Here is a 15,301-nt window from a genome sequence, read left to right as displayed (position 1 = left end):
CCTCCCCAGTCCATGGTGCTGATCCTGCAACCCTCACATTCTAAGCAAATGCAGTACTCACCTGCTCTTTAAAGATCTCCAAAGAAGGAGAGTTCTTTCTTGGCTCTAACCTAACTCCCTCCTGCTATATATACCTAAGCCCATTCCTTTGGGTTCTGCCCTCAAATGTTTTGGATGCATTAGAAGCAGAGGCATCCCCAGTGTGACATTGCTAGTCCACAGCACGATTAAAAAAAAAAAGAGGAATGTGTATTCATTGGTGGAAAGTCAAGGACCGTCCTTTCTTGGGAGTAACTGCTTTTGTTTTTTGTTTTAAATTTATTTATTTTTGGCTGTGTGGCGTCGCGGGCTTCTCTAGTTGCGGTGAGTGGGGGCCACTCTTCGTTGCGGTGCACGGGCTTCTCATTGCAGTGGCTTTTTATTGTGGAGCACGGGGCTCTAGGCATGCGGGCTTCAGCAGTTGTGGCTCGTGGGCTCTAGAGCGCAGGCTCAGTAGTCGTGGCCCACGGGCTTAGTTGCTCCGCAGCATATGGGATCCTCCCGGAGCAGGGCTCAAACACGTATCCCCTGCAATGGCAGGCGGATTCTTAACCACTGCACCACCAGGGAAGCTCCCGGGAGTACCTGCTTTTGACTCAGAAGATGTCTGTTTTCTTTTGAGGAGAATTAAAATGTACTTGCTTTTGTGAAATGATGGTGACAACAGATGATAGTGAATGTTCTTAGGGAGCATAAATGAAGGCTGCAGCTCTTTGTGAGAACGTGGATTTTGTTTTTCTTGTTTTTTCTGTCATATTCAAAAATTTGGAATATTGGCTCGAGAGAAGTCAGATTCCATATACACACAGCCAACCCCAAGTTTCTTAACCGCCCTCACCAAGGCAAAAGGACATGGGCTGCCCTAGTACACACCTCTCTGCCATCTGCACCAGGCTTTCTACCTTTAAGGCTGACGTTCCCATCATGTTAGGTGCAGTTTATTTAGTGAGTGAGAGTGTGGGCTCAACCCAGACTGCTGGGGTTCAAAACCAGCTCAGCTACTGACCTAGCTTTGTAATCTTTTTGTGCCTCATTTTCCCCACCTATAAAATGGGAATAATAATACCTACTTCTTGGGTTTGAGAGGATTAAGTACTTGGAACAGTGCCCAGCACACAGAGCTCACCAGACGTGACAAAAATAATTACTATTATAAGCAGGTTTCACCTGGACAAAAATGTTGGGTGTGGCAAGGCAGTGAGCACACAGATGGTGGGCCTCTGTGAGGCCTGAAAGGCACATTATTCAACCCCTTCCTTTCACCCTCTACCCCTCCCTCTCTGGTCATCTTCAAGCTAATCAATCTCAACTCCTGTAACCCATTTACTTTCCTTGAACAACTTTGGAGCCCTCTTTGAACCCCCCTCCCCCACCAAATTCCTAAACCAGGAGCGCTACAGGGATCCAGCCCGTTCCCCTGAGCTACTTTGTTCCTAAAAACCATCCTCCCACCTGTAAAAACCCTCAGACTACCTGCTTATTCTATCAGGACTCTGGTAATGGGTGTTTCAGCCTAGTTAATTTGAGGAGCCTAACACGCTATTGGGGACCTGCTGTGCAAGTAGGCCGTTAAGGAGGGGGACCCCGGAGGGGCCCGGCGCTTGCATGCACAGGAGAAGCTAAGGAGAAATTAGCCTACTCTCTAATGAAAAGCCCGTTGGAGTCCGACGAGCTTGGGTTTGGGCAAGTTCCATGATCTGAGTCTCAGTTTCCTCCTCCGGAAAACCTGCCTACTACACGGAAGTGCGCTGTCAGAACTGAATGAGAGAATGTACGTTGTGACTCTCGGTGAACAGCGGAAGCGCAGCACGTGCGAGCTGCCCCAGAAGAAAGGCAGAAAGCCGAGAGATGAAAGTCTGGGGGACAGCCCGGGCCCTGACAGGGATCCCACGTTCTCCGGGACCGTGCCCTCCCCAACTCGTGCTTACCCCGGCCCAGGACCAGACTGGGGGGCCTCTCGGTAGCTCGTGACTCCGGCGAAAGAGTGGGGACTGGAAGAAACGCGGCAAACCCGGGAAGCGGAGGGGGCGGCGCCCTCACAGAAGGATTTCCGAGTGTGGGGCGGAGGCCGCGCCTTTCCCCGCCCCGAGCCTCCCCCCATCTTGCCCTCCCTCCCCGGACTACTCCCCGCCCACCGCTCCCCGCACCTCCCCCCGCACCCCCGCCCCGGCGCATCCGGCGGCGGGCACAGGATGTTCTTTCGCTCCGGTCCCCCCCACCCCCGCCCCCGCTCTCACTTTCCCTTCGCTCCCATCCCCCACTCCCGCCGCGCCCGGCGCCGGCACCTTGTTTAACTCCTTCTCTCCCGCGCTCCGCGGGGCTCGGCGCGCCCTGGGGTCCCACCCTTCCCGCCCACCCCCAGGACACGGAGCACGCCCGAGGGCTCCCGGGAAGAAGCGGGCCTAGGCTGAGCGCTGGGCCTCGGTTCTCTGGATCCACTGGCCTGTCGGGTGAAGGGGTGAAGAGTGATCCCAGGAACTGAAGCCGGCGTTCTCCGGACCCCGCCAGCTCACCTGTGCCGGGTGGGCTGAGGATGGGGTGCCCGCAATCCGGCGAGTCCCGCGCCCGAGGGGGGACCAGGTGGGCAGGGTTAGCTCCAGGCCCGGCGTGGATCAGCAGGGTCGAGGACCCCAACCTCATCCTCTCCCCGGGTTGGGATAAGAAGGGGCCCGGGTCTCCGCGAGAGGATGGAGAGAGGTCACGCCCCTCACGTATACGTCACTGTTTCCAAGGCAACCAGGGGCGGGAATGCGGGCTGGAGAAGGAGAGACCTTAGCGAAAGAAGACTGCTAGAGACTTTGTGACGGGGTGCGGGTGGGGAGGCGGCGTGGGCGCTTGTCAATCTTTGCTTCTCCACTCGCTGATGCTCCAAGAAGCTAAGGGCAGGACAGGTTCCGTTCACTCGTTCATTCGACAGACGTTCATTGAGCTTGAACTATGCTTGGCGCCATGCTTAGGCACTGGGTTCTGGCGTCGCTGGATCCGAACCCTGCACTCACCGGTTATTGTGAGTTAGTGTAGGGGGGCCATGCATTCCGGGTTACGTCCGTGGAACTGGTGTAAGTGTTAATAGTGTCTTTTTACTCGCTTAGAAATGTCTTAGTGGTGGGGGCGGTAGTTAAGGAACCCTGTCCCCCAATTCAAGGAAAGCTCCCACGGCGCAGGTAAGGAAGACAAGCTATTGTCTGCTCACTTTGCAACGGGCACTTTGTAGTCTCTGTAATCTTTGCCTCTCATTCCGCAAGGTAAGTATCTCTAGCACCTTTTACAGATGGAGAAACTGGCTCAGAAGAGTTGAGACTTGCCCAGGGCCAAACAGCTAAGTGCTGGAACCAGGATCCAGACCCAAGTCTATGTGGCTTCCAAAATCCAAGTGCCCTATCTTATTCTTCCTTCTCAAAACAGATGATATTAAGTAAGTAAATAAGTAACACTGTCCCTGCCATGAAGGAGCTTATAATCTTTGGGGTAGAAAATACTACAGGACATAATGAAGCAATAAAATATAGGAAAGAATGAAGGCAGCTCATGAGGCTCAGAGGGAAGTTGATGCCAACACGATCCAAGTGGGGTGGAGATTATCAGAGACTTTGAGCTGGGTTATGAGGTGTGATGGGGCCAGGATCACTGGGTGTGGGTGTGTGTGTGAGAGAGAGAGATGTGGTGCCAAAAAAGAACAACCTAAGGGCATCAGAATAGCGACCCAGAGCTAGGCAGGCTGGAATCTCCAGTGACAAGATCCCTCTGTAAACCCCAAACCACTGGTTGCACCCACTCTTCTCTGCCCTCCACCCTCCTCCGTGGTGTTCTGTTTCTTGCTGGCTCCCAGCAGGCAGCTACCCTCATTCCACTTGACACTCAGGGTCTTTGCAGTTAGTATTTGGCACAAACCCCAATGTTAATTTGGACGTCAGCTTCTCTCTTCCCCACCGCTCTCTGAAGATTATGGGAAATTTAAAAACCAGGGCTGGGACTTCCCTGGCGGTCCAGTGGTTAAGACTCGGTGCTTCCACTGCAGGGGGCGCGAGTTCAGTCCGATCCCTGTGGGGGAACTAAGATCCCGCATGCTGCGCAGTGTGGCCAAAAACAAAAACTGGGGCTGTTCTAAACAAAAGGGCCTGCGTGAGCATCAGGAAGCCAATAGGCTTCATGAGAATGGGGACACCAAGCCAGGAAAGAGAACTGGGCGGAGAGCAAGGAGCACAACCAAATGGATTGGACACTTGAGGAACATTGGCTCCCCTCCTGCTATGCATCAGGCCTTGTGCTGGACTCTGGGGTCTGGGTACACCATGAATGAGTGTGGGCCCCTTCATATGGAACACACAGGTTAGCAGCTGTTGTACCCAGTGTGCTTGGTTGAGGAGTCTGAAGTTGATAACACACAATAAACAGTGTTTGAGGAAGATAATTCCAGCAGGGTGTGTAGGAGGAAGGAAAAACCTGGGTCAGAAAGGACAGTGTGGCAGTGACTGTGGGAATTTGGGCCAAAGGTGGAATCTACGGGGTTGGAAAGGAAGGGTAAATGAAGAAAGTAACAAATAATACATGTTGTAATAAAAGGAAGAAAGGGAAGAATTTGGTAATAGATCAGATATAGGATGGTGAAGGAGGGAAAATAGTTAAGAATTAATCCTACTTCATGGTGAGTTTGGGGGGGGTGGAAGGGTCACCGTGGGAAAGGGGGTGGAGCTGGTGTGAGGGACCTGAGGGTGAGATCAGTTACTCCTAGGCCATGTGAGGGCAGGTGTCCTGTAGGTGACTGGACTTGGAGATAGGGAGGACCTGAAGGGTAGTGGCCGCCTTGTAAAAGAGTGTCCCCGTCACTATGGGTATGCAAACAGCTTCAGAACACTGGCCTGGGATATTGTGGACAGATTTCATACATCAGGTAGAAGGTTGGAGTCGACAACAGTGAAAGTGCCTCCTGCCTGAGGGATTTGGTGAGCGTTGGCTGGGTGAGCACATGTGTGGGAAGTATGCCTGTATGTGTGGGAAGATGGTTGGCAACCGTCTCCTCAATTTTGGCTAAAGAAGGTGCCAGTGATGCCTGGGAAGCAGGGGTTGAGGCCCAGGTGAGGCACTTCAGCAGCCTGGGATCCCTCCCCCAGCTCCACCTTGGAAGGCCCTGGAGCCCAGGACTGTGCTGCCTGCCAGGCCTTTCCTGGAACTTGGCAGAGGAGGGAGCCCCTCCCTGCCTGCCCTGGCACACTCCAGGCACACGGTGTCCCCAGGGGCACCTTGCAGACACCCCAGGAGACTGGGGCATGGGACAGGTCCCCACCCTCGCAGGAAGAGTCCTGCTCTGGGCTGACATCTGAGCTCCCGGCCCTGGGGCTGTCATCCTCACAATGGCCCCACCAGACGGCAGAAGACAGCAGGCCAGAGGAGGAAGGAGAAGTTTTGTGGCCGGGTGGCAGGCTTCGTGGGTCTTTGTTGTGGCTTTGGGTGGGAGGGTGGGTAAGGCAGAAAAGCAGGGTCTCAGGCTTCAAAGCACCTCCCCACCTGCTTCTCCTTCCCTCTGAGAAAATCTTCAGGGGCCTAGCGGTTTTGAGGGGAGGGGACAGGAAGAGACTCTGAACTCTGGGTCAACCGAGCACGGAGATGGGGAAGATCTTCTTGCCCCATAATCCCATTTCTCCCAGCATCCTCTTCCTCTGCTCCCCACCACCCTAGACCAAGTTTCTACCTCCATCTGCAACTAAGGGTTACGTCCCCCACGCCAAGACCTAGAGAAGCCTCCCAGAGTGGTGGGGGAATGCGACAACACGTACCCAGCAGCTGTCTGGTGGGCCACACCTGCCGGGTGGGGTGAGGAGAGTGCCCCTCCCAAGTGGGCAGAGCCTGCTCTGCTCGGGCTGGGGGCTGCGAAACGCTGTAATGGAGGGGCGAGAAGGCAGAGGGAGGCGCAAACCGGCCACGTGGAGGTCCCGAGCGACAGGCAGGGCGGGAGCCGGGAAGCGGGCGGTGCGCTCGCCCCTCCCGCTCCAGGGAGCCTCCGAGAGTCGGGTCGTCGCTGACCGCAGGCTGCAAGAGCGGTTGATCTGGTGAGCGAGCACACCCACTTACCCAGCTGCTGAGTCAGGCTGTTCTCGCTCCCCGCTCGCTCGCCCGCCCGCCCGCTCGGGACATTGTGTTCCAGCCCCGGCGCGCTGGCACCGGGCCCAGGCGCTCACACCAGCCTCCTCGCCCTGTTTGTGCTCGCGGCTTGCGCTCGGCGCGCAGCTTCCCCGCCGCCGCCGCAGCCCTGCGAGCGCGCGCTGGAGCCGGGCCAGGCGCGGGCACCCGGGACGGCCGGGGGCTGGTGCGCAACCCTTGGGACGCGCGGCCCTGACCTGTCACCGGCCTTGGCGCAACCAGACCACTCCATCTCCCACCTGAGCCCTGACTTGGATTCCGCAGGCGTGTGGGGGGCCCGGGGCAGCACAATCGGGAAGGGGTGGGGGCAGGTGTTGGTTGGTAGCTCCACGCAAGAGAAGGAGCCGCCCAGGCTGCCGCCCAAGCCCCACCAGCGCTCAGTCCCGGAGTCTGGAGGAGGATAGCAGGGAGTGCGTCAGCCCCAGACTTGGGAGACCTGGGATGCAGTCACGTGACAACGGAAGCCCGCTAGAGGGGGCCAATTCAAGCCATCTCCCCGAGGAGCCTCCCTGTTCCTCCGACCCCTTCCCTGATTGATCCTTTCTTCACACAAGCCTGGAGACTCCAGGGATTCCCAGGGGCTGGCAAACGAAGCCCAGCTCTTTTGCATAGCTTGGGAACCCCCTGGCAGGGTGCCAGGAGTAGGAAGAGCCTGGACACTAGCGAGTGGGAGTGGGCGGCAGGGTGGAGGAAGACGACCCCAAACCCGAGCCTGACCCCTCCCTTTGTCCAGCCCAAACCCGGATTTATTCAGGGCCACGTCTTCTCCTTACCCATCCTTCTGCAGAAAGACGTCCCTGAGCGCTGGTCCTGAAGGTTCCACCATCTCTGAACCAAGGAGGGGACAAAGGACTTACATACTGAGCCCCTACCATATGGAAGGCTCTGTTAGGTCCTGCTAAGGATGTCATTAAGAAGTTTATGACACAATTCCTAAAGTCGTTTCTTCTCCCTCCTTCCAAACTCCACGGTTTCCTGTGCCACTTCCCATGCCAGGAGGGCCCGTCCTCCATGTCTACCCATCTCTCAAGCTCCAGCTCATAAAGCCTGCTTGGAACAGCGCCAGCCAAATCTGATTCCTCTCTCCTCTGAAAGCCCAGCACACTCAGTCTGTACCTTTCTCAGGACACAGCATGTGGCCTGTCTCATATTCTAGTGATCTGTTTACTAATCCTGTTCTTTTAACCAGATTAGAAAGTCCTTGAGGTAGAAACAAAGTCTGCTTCTTTGAGGCCTCCCCCCATGGCTTCAGCTCATCCCCCACAGGCCAAGCTTGGCACTGGAGTTGATGTTCAATAAATGCTGGGTGTATTGAAATGATTTCCTGCCCTTGGGCAGTTTGCAGACCAGTTGAAGAGACAAACACATGGCATGTGAGGTTAAATAATAACCCAAGCCAGCAGGTGGTGAGTACCAAATGTGTTAAGAGCTATAGGGACTCAGTAGGAAGGAGGTGGTGATATGGGAGAGAAAGATCCCAGGAGGTTCTAGGCCTTGAGCTCTGTGTGTGGAGGAGGAGAGAAAAGGCGTGGAGGTGACTCAGTCTGGTTGACATCACCACAAACCAGCCTCCATGTCAGGCACTTCACATACATTATCTCTAACATTTAAGGGAGGGGGGTAGGTTTGGGAAGAGTGGAGGGGACAGTACCCAAGCCAGACCTGCCCAGAGCCAATCAGAGTGTAGAGGCAGCCTTGGATCTGGCTGCGCCCCACCCTCACTCCCCGGGCACTGCCTGTTCCCTGGCCTGCCACTCCTACATACTACACCCAAGAGAGCTGCCCAGCACTGCCCAGCTCTGGATGCACTCTGGTCCCACCCTGGTGAACAACTGGCTGTGTGACCTTGGGCAAGGCACTTCCTTCCCTACACCTCCCTGTCATCTGTACCTCCGTTGCAGCACTTACAGGCTGTGATTCTGTGAGTCAGTGTCCAAGTGATGCTTGCCACCTTCCCTAATGTGACCTGGGCTGCTGTGCCTCTCCCCTCCCCCCTGACACCTCCCCCTCCCCCCCCACCCCGTTGCTCCCTCCCAGTCTGGAGAGGCTGAGAGGAACACTGGGTACAGAGTGTGAGCAGGGATAGTAGGTTTCCTGTGGTTGCAAAAGGAACATCGGGACTTTCCCTGCTGTGGGAGAAGTGGGGGAGGAGGAGGCAGGGCCAACCTCGAAGGAACCTCTGCTCTCTTCCCTCCCCTCAGTGCTCCCAGCTCTGAAAAAGGCTGGTACAGTTTGTTACGCTGGGGCTGGAATGTACCGTGTGTTTCATATGGCCTCTGTCCAGTCCTACACTGGCTGCTTTATATTTATACTTCCTTCTTCAGCCGTGGCATCCTGCTGCCTGTCACCCCTGCTCTCATCTGCCTACCTCCCACCTGGGCTCCTGCACCCACCATGGGTCAGACCTTGGGATCTAAACTCTTCTGGGAGGTGAGGGTGGGGTGCAGAGTGAGCCCTGGAGTAGAGAAGTTGGACTCGGGAAGGTTGAAGTCTCCAGTCCCCTTCTCTCTCTCCCATCAGCAAGCCCGAAACAGCCTCCAAGGCCATGGACACTCCAAGTTGGGTCCGAAGTTTCTCTGGGCCTCTGAGGCTCCTTGCCACCCTGTTTTCCCGAGCACTTCAGCAGTTATGCCTGAGCCCAGCTAGAGAAGTGAGCTGAAGGCGCTTTTGAAGTTGCCCCCCACACCCACCCCAAAAGCTTGGCAGACCTGTTAATCCTTGATCCTCCCCCATTGGTCACAGAGAACACTGCAGAGGTGGGAAGTGGGGGAGGGGTATCCTACCACCCCCCTACCCCAGGAGTCACACGTTCCTAACAGAAGCTGCAAAATGGAATTTGACACTTGGTGACATAATGATTTTTGAGTGGTGACCACTTTAATCTCCTCAAAGTGGCTTTGATATCCAGAGATGGATACGTTTATGATCTGGCTTTCCTCCCCCAGGAGCACGTGATATTATTATTCACAATAATAGCTCATATCAATTGCCTCCTAGGGACCAAGCATTGGGCTCAGGGCTTGATATACACAAGCTCATTTACTCTTCACAGTGACTCTAGGAGGTGGATGCTACTGTGAGCCCCCTTTGACAGTTAAGGTAACTGAGGCTCAGAGAAGTGACAGAGCTTGGATTCACATTTAGGTCTGTCTGACAGCAAAGCCAGCACTTCGAAGTGTCCTGCTAGATGACTTAGATCATGTACCTAAATCGCAAAACTTCCATTTCTCAAGCCTCAGTCTTATTCCCTCCTCTCTTCAAATGATTCCAGGAACTCTGCCTCCTTAGAGCCCATGCATGCCTTGAGGTATAATATGACAGCCAGAAAACCATTTTCAGCCCATTTGACAGGCTGAAATGCAGAGGCCCCAGAGGACACTCAGTGAGGGAGGTGGGTAGTCAAGCCTGCTGGCTGTGTGCGGCCTCAGTCGTCTCTCGGCCGACTGGCAAGCCTGCTGCCACTCAGCCCCTCACCTGGGAGTAAACTTTGCCTCACTGTACTGCTCCAGCACTGGGAACTAAAAACCAGGGGCTGAACCTGGGTTCCAGGTCTCTAAACTCAGGACTGTCTGTGGAACCCAATGACACGGTGGCATGGCCTCTCTTAGGACCCATTCACAGCAGGGTTTTGGCAGAAATCACCACCATTATGTCAATCCCTGGCCACATCAGGGCGTATACATTTCACTTATATGTCCTAACTCAGTACAATCTTAATGTTCCTCTAAAGTAAGGAGAACAGTACCCACTTTCCTGATGGGCAAACTGAGGCAAGAGCAGCTAAGTTGCTCACCCAAGGGCAAGAAACTGAATTTGTGACTGTGATATCTGGGGTGCTTTGTTTCATAACATAGGGCCTCTCCTGAGCTAAGAGAGGAAGAGTTTCCCAAGATGTCCCCAAACATGGTGACATGTGACCTTTCATCCAGCCCTATCACCCTAGGAAGGGACCACAGCACCACACTGCCCATGCCACCCTTATCTACTCCCACGGCTGAAGCAAGGGCACCAGACATCCTGTAGTTAGTTGGCCTGGCCAAGTCTCTGGCTTCCTTTCCTTTGTGGCTCTCACAGGCACATTTTGTCCCCTCTGAGCCCAGTTCTTTCTTCCTCTTTTATCCTTCCTTCTCTCTTTTTCTCTCCTTGCTCACTGAGAGCCCTGTTTATATGCCTCCATCCATCTGTGTTTGCTTTTCACCTTTGCTTTTTGTATGTCCCTTCTCCTGGGAAGTTTCCTAAGGTCCCCTCTGCCTTCTGCCCTCTGACACCATCTTGTCTGCAAGGAAGCATCTTCCACTCCTACCCCCACCCCCACTCCTTACCTCACCTCCAACTTTAGAAGACGGGTCAAATTGCTCTGGTTCATGCGTTCAGTGTGCTCTTAATGAGTGCCTACTGTGTGCCTCAGGAACTGTGTTAATGCCTGGGGAATCCAAAGTCCAAAAGCTGTGCTGGAGCATCTATTAAGTACCTACTGTGTGCACCAGGCATTGTGCTTCAACTTGGGGGCACAAAAGCTAGTCTTTGTCCTCAAGAGGTCTCTGGGCTGGGAATTCCCTGGTGGTCCAGTGGTTAGGACTCCAGGCTTACACTGCCAAGGGCCTGGGTTCGACTCCTGGTCGGGGAACTAACATCCCACAAGCCACGCAGCGTGGCCAAAAAATAAAAAAAAATTCTTTTTTAATTAAAGAAAAAAGAGAGACCTCCCGGCTACTTGGGAAGACTCAAAAACAGATCACTATAATGCCCTGGGAAGTCAGGGACTTGGTGTGGCCAGAGGGCTCCGGGAGGGCTCCTCTGAGGAGGCCAGTCTTCAAGTCTGAGAGGAGCTAGCCAAGCAGAGCAAGGGTGCAGGGCGTGCCAGGTAAAAGGAACAGTGTGTATAAAGGCACACAGGCTTGAAGCAGCCCTGGGTTCTCTGGCGGACACTTTGAGTTGTTTGGTCTGGCCTGGACCTGGAGTGCAGGTTGGGGAACCTGGGCAGATGTGGCCAGAGGCAGGCAGCCCCAGATGGTACAGAACCTCCTGTTCCCGCAAAAGAGTTGACCTTTGTCCTGGAGCAGCCAGAAACCCAAGCAGCCTTATGGCTCCCTACAGCCTAGGAGCCCCAGGGCTGGGCCTGGGCCAGGACTGAAACACTCCCTCGAGTCCCCATTAACCCACATTTACTGCCCTTTGGCTCAGCAAGACCTGAGGGAGAGTCAGACACTTCAATGTAATGCTGTTTCCAAAGCATAATCATTCATTTATTCATAAATGTTTAGCAAGCTCTGATGTTTGCCAGGTGCTGCTCTGAGCACTGGGAATGGGTCACTGAACCCCATGGAGGTCCCAGCTCTCAAGAAACTTTACCTCCTTGGCAGTTGGGGAGGGAGGATAGGCCATAAACAAACAAACAAAACAAAATAAATAAATCAAAAAGATAATTTCAGATCGTGCTAAGTGCAAAGGAAAATAAAAGACAGTGATGCAATCACAAGTAATGGGGTGGGCTGCTCTAAGGACAGTTATGTATGAGCTGAGACCTAGATGACAAGAACAAACCAGTACGTGAACATCTGGGGACTTAGGGTTCTAGGCCAAGGAAAAATCACATGCAAAGGCCCTGAGTCAGGATGGAGCTTGGTGTTTTTCAGGTTTAGAAAAAATGTTGGATTCAAATTCATTACTCCCCAGCGATTCTATGTAAGGATTATTGTATCCCTTTTGTAGAGATGGAAACTGAGGCTCAGAATGGTTAAGTTCCTTGGCCAATATCCTAACTGGTAGTACAAATTTTGGCCTAAATCCACTGCTCTTTTTTCTACCAGAGTATCATGTACAGCAACCAGTGTCCTAAATTATTTAGGAAGGTCCAGTTTCCAAAATTCTGTCTCACTGTTCTCTGGAGATTCATTCTGAAGGTTCTCTGTGTCCCAGATCATGACTTCAAGCCCTGTCTCTGTCATATTCTACCAGCGGCAGCCTAGGATGAGTATTTCATCACCCTAAGCCTCAGTTTCATCATCTGTAAATAGGGAGAGTAAGAATTCCAATGTCATAGGTTTGCAGAGAGGATTAAATGAGGTAATCTGTGTAAGGTCAGTACAGTGCCTGGAACGTGGCACACATTCAACCCATCGTAGTTCTTAAAACTGGGGTCGACTGCAGAACGGTCCTGCCACCACGTGACGCCTCTGATGCATGAGCCGGGCAGGGGAGCTGTGGGAGGAGAGAGAGCAGGAGCGGGCGGCCAGGAGGGCCTCTTCCCTTTACTCAGCCACTCCTCAGCTCCTCGCGCTGGGATCCCACACTGACACATCTTGTACTTCCCGTTTCCAGGGAAATTCCTCGCGCTGGACCGCACCCGCCCTTGAGGACCTCCCGATCTCTTTGGGCAGAGCGGAAGCCAGGCAGAGCCGGGAACGTGAAATGACAATCCTTAGCCCTGTGTGTGCCACAAGCCCCCGGGGGCAGGCGGCCACGCTGCAGGAGGGCAGAGGCGGGAGAGGGACCCTGGCGTGGGCTGCTGGGACAGAGTCCTTCTCAGAGGAGGTGGGGACCCCGTGGAGTACGTGACTCCTGCCCCTCCAGCCTGCACGCTCCAGTTAGCAGGACAGAGACCCCTCCCCACCCCTCCCCGACGTTCCCGGGCTTTCTGCTCTGCTGGGAAGCCCTGTCATCCCTCCCCCCGACCAACACTCCTCCCAGGCACCCCTGAGAGGACCAGCTGCAGCTGAGGGTGGGGGTGGGGAGAGTGCTGCCAGGGCTCTCAGATCCCTATAGCCTCTCTCTCCCACCCCTCCCTCGCCCCCAACTGCTGAGCTGCTTCGAGGTTTAAAGCAAAACACGATTCCGTCCTTCCTGCTGCTCGGTGGCAGCAGTGCTGCTTGAGGTTATTTTTAGCAGGGATGCAGGGAAGGCACATTTCTCCTGGACTTTCGCTGAGGACACCCCTCATCCCCCAGCCAAGACTCGGCCGGGGGAGTCTGGTACGGAAACCCCCGTCTCAGAAAGGGGAAACGCGTGTGTTTTCTGTTCCTTCAACTCACCAGAACAGGAGTTGCAGTCAAGCCTGGGGTTACACTGATGGGAAATGTGAGGTTCCAAAGCCAGTGTGCTGCCCTCATCCCTGGTATCCAAGGCCTTGTAAATCTGGGGAGCAGGAGGTGCCTGGGGCCTGTGATGCCCAGCGTGTGGGTGTTGGTGTCCAAGGGGAGCCAGCACTGTGGACCGCATGGGGGCATGAGGCATTCTGGGTGGTGTTTATGCAGGTACTTGATTTATAATTCATTAAACTGATCATGTCTGTTCTATGTATTTCTCTGTATGTGTGTCTTTTATGCTAGCAGTACTTTATTGAGGTATACTCTACATACAGTAAAATGCATAAATCTTAACAGCACAGCTCAATGAATTTTGACAAGTATGTATACACATGTAACTATCACCTAGATAGAGACTTGGAACATTTTCAGCATGCCTAAGTTCCCTCATGCCCCCTCCCAGTCAGTCCCCACCCCAGAGGTAACCGAGATCTGATTTCTCTCACCATAGATTAGTTTCCTGTGTGTGTGTGTGTTACAAGGTTAAAAGAAATACAGCTGCTATCATGAAGAATGAAATAGGCAATAAAAAATTTAACGTGAGAAGGGGGCCTCAAAAAAGGAGGGTAATTGGAGTTTGAAAAAGCTAAGGAATCATTACAATGGGAAACGGAAGGTTCCAGAGCCAACCCCTCAGGACTGGGACAGGACGCTTGGGATACTTCTCTGAGCAGAGTGGCAGTGAGTGAGGAGAGGCCTGCCAGGGCTCCTCCTGGGTCCAGCTGCCCCCATGTTCTGCTAGAGATCTAGGCCCTTCCTCCAGCCCCCTCACCAAAGCAGTTTTCAGCAAGGCCAAGGCTGCCCGGAAGGGCGCTCTCAAGGGCATCTGCCCAGAGACAGGGAGAAGTCAGGGCCTCTGTGCAGTTAGATTATTCATCTTTCCTGCCTTCCCTTTCAAGGTCTTTATGATTCTGGGCCTCCTTCACCCTATGTCCCGCCTCGGGAGGGGAGAGGCTGAGGCTCTTAATGGAGGGTGGTAGAGGAAGAGTCAAGGAGCTCATCATTCCGTCTTTCGCTCATTTAAAAACACTTACTTAAGGGACTTCCCTGGTGGTCCAGTGGTTAAGACTCTGTGCTGCCATTGCAGGGGGCATGGGTTCTATACCTGGTCGGGGAACTAAGGTCCCATGTGGCATGGCCAAAAGATTTTTTTTTAATGTATTTTAATAAATAAAAATAAAAACACTTACTTGAGCACCTACATTGTGCTGTAGCTTCTGCTAGTGCTGGGGATAGGACGACTAAGAGAAATTTTAGCTCCCTAGGGAGTCAAAGGTAGCATTCCCAGGTGAGACAAGGCCTTATACTCCCTTCATAATGGAGATGAGGGGCTCAGAGAGGTAAAGTGACTTGGTCAGTTTCACACAGCTGGCTGCTGGCAGAGGGAAGCCCAGAATGGGACCTTGTCGCAGCCTGCCTAGCTGGGGATAAGAAAGCAAAGAGGCAAAACCAAACAGTCTGACACCCCAGCAGCAGAAAGGGCACTGACCTGGAGGGCAGGAGCCCTTGCTTTTTCTGCTAGGTCTCAGAAAAACATCCTCTCTCTGGGCCTCAGTTTCCTCCCAGGTTTTCTCCCATGTACGTGAAGGAGGCCGCCTCCAGAGGAGCTTTAAGGTTCCCTTCGCTCTAACTCTTTCAAGCATACTGGGCATTTTCCTGCCTCAGGGCTTTTGCTCAGGTTTTTCTCTTACTGAAATCCCCCTTTCCCTCCCATTTCCTTCCTCTGACAGCCTCCCAATCATCTGCTATCTAATTCCAGTGCTACCCCCCCGAGGCCCCCACAGTCTGGGGGATCTGTTGAGGGGTGTCCCCTAGGTCTCCACCACCAGAACCGACAGAGCCTCCCTCACTTTGTACCCCTCCCATCCCGGGGCAGGTCCTCCCGTGGGAAAGGTATTTGTTTTGTCAGCCACACTGGAGGAGTTGAAATGAATTTTTGCTCCCATCCCACACTTCTGTGTGCCCCTTTCAACTTGCAGAGAATGAGCTCATCCTTCCTCAGGGCCTGCAAGAGACTGCACCTTTCTGCTGGGTAGGCC

The 15,301-nt window shown here is 53.8% G+C and overlaps 1 protein-coding gene and 1 long non-coding RNA gene across 8 annotated transcripts; one reads left to right on the top strand and one right to left on the bottom strand.

The window, feature by feature from the left end:
• Nucleotides 1-6: 6 nt before the first annotated feature.
• LOC114485429 (uncharacterized) lies at nt 7-7,190 on the bottom strand. 7 transcript variants are annotated; one of them, XR_003678870.2, is made up of 4 exons: nt 6,951-7,028; nt 2,553-2,915; nt 1,968-2,030; nt 7-787 (listed from the first exon to the last, which is right to left on the bottom strand). XR_003678870.2 is itself a non-coding variant. In XM_028486824.1 (4 exons), exons 1-4 carry the CDS (start codon nt 6,952-6,954, stop codon nt 2,829-2,831), a joined length of 495 nt encoding a protein of 164 aa, XP_028342625.1. In that variant the 5' UTR covers nt 6,955-6,994; the 3' UTR covers nt 2,553-2,828. The 7 variants fall into 7 exon arrangements, 4 of the variants coding, with proteins under 4 accessions (XP_028342625.1, XP_028342622.1, XP_028342623.1 ...); XM_028486824.1 differs by lacking the exons at nt 7-787; nt 1,968-2,030 and adding exons at nt 5,814-6,066; nt 6,417-6,567 and having other exon boundaries at nt 6,951-6,994; XM_028486821.2 differs by lacking the exons at nt 7-787; nt 1,968-2,030; nt 2,553-2,915 and adding exons at nt 3,463-5,580; nt 5,814-6,066; nt 6,417-6,567 and having other exon boundaries at nt 6,951-7,190.
• LOC114485430 (uncharacterized) lies at nt 2,906-13,760 on the top strand. The gene is made up of 3 exons (XR_003678871.2): nt 2,906-3,454; nt 6,965-8,098; nt 12,499-13,760. It is a non-coding gene; the product is annotated as an uncharacterized lncRNA (long non-coding RNA).
• Nucleotides 13,761-15,301: the final 1,541 nt, after the last annotated feature.

Source organism: Physeter macrocephalus, unplaced genomic scaffold, assembly GCF_002837175.3.
Source record: "Physeter macrocephalus isolate SW-GA unplaced genomic scaffold, ASM283717v5 random_1588, whole genome shotgun sequence".
NCBI classification, from domain to species: Eukaryota; Metazoa; Chordata; class Mammalia; order Artiodactyla; family Physeteridae; genus Physeter; species Physeter macrocephalus.
Note: the sequence above shows the minus strand (reverse complement) of the source record. Positions and strands in the feature narration are given on the sequence as shown.

What these genes read in the sequence shown, in the direction of transcription:
- LOC114485429 (XM_028486821.2), bottom strand. Translation starts at nt 7,190, where the DNA reads ATGGAGGACGGGCCCTCCTGGCATGGGAAGTGGCACAGGAAACCGTGG. An exon ending in GTCTTTCTGCAGAAGGATGG is followed by an intron (nt 6,568 to 6,950) that starts GTAAGGAGAAGA and finishes ATCCTCCTCCAG; the next exon opens with ACTCCGGGACTGAGCGCTGG. An exon ending in GAATCCAAGTCAGGGCTCAG is followed by an intron (nt 6,067 to 6,416) that starts GTGGGAGATGGA and finishes CCGCTCTTGCAG; the next exon opens with CCTGCGGTCAGCGACGACCC.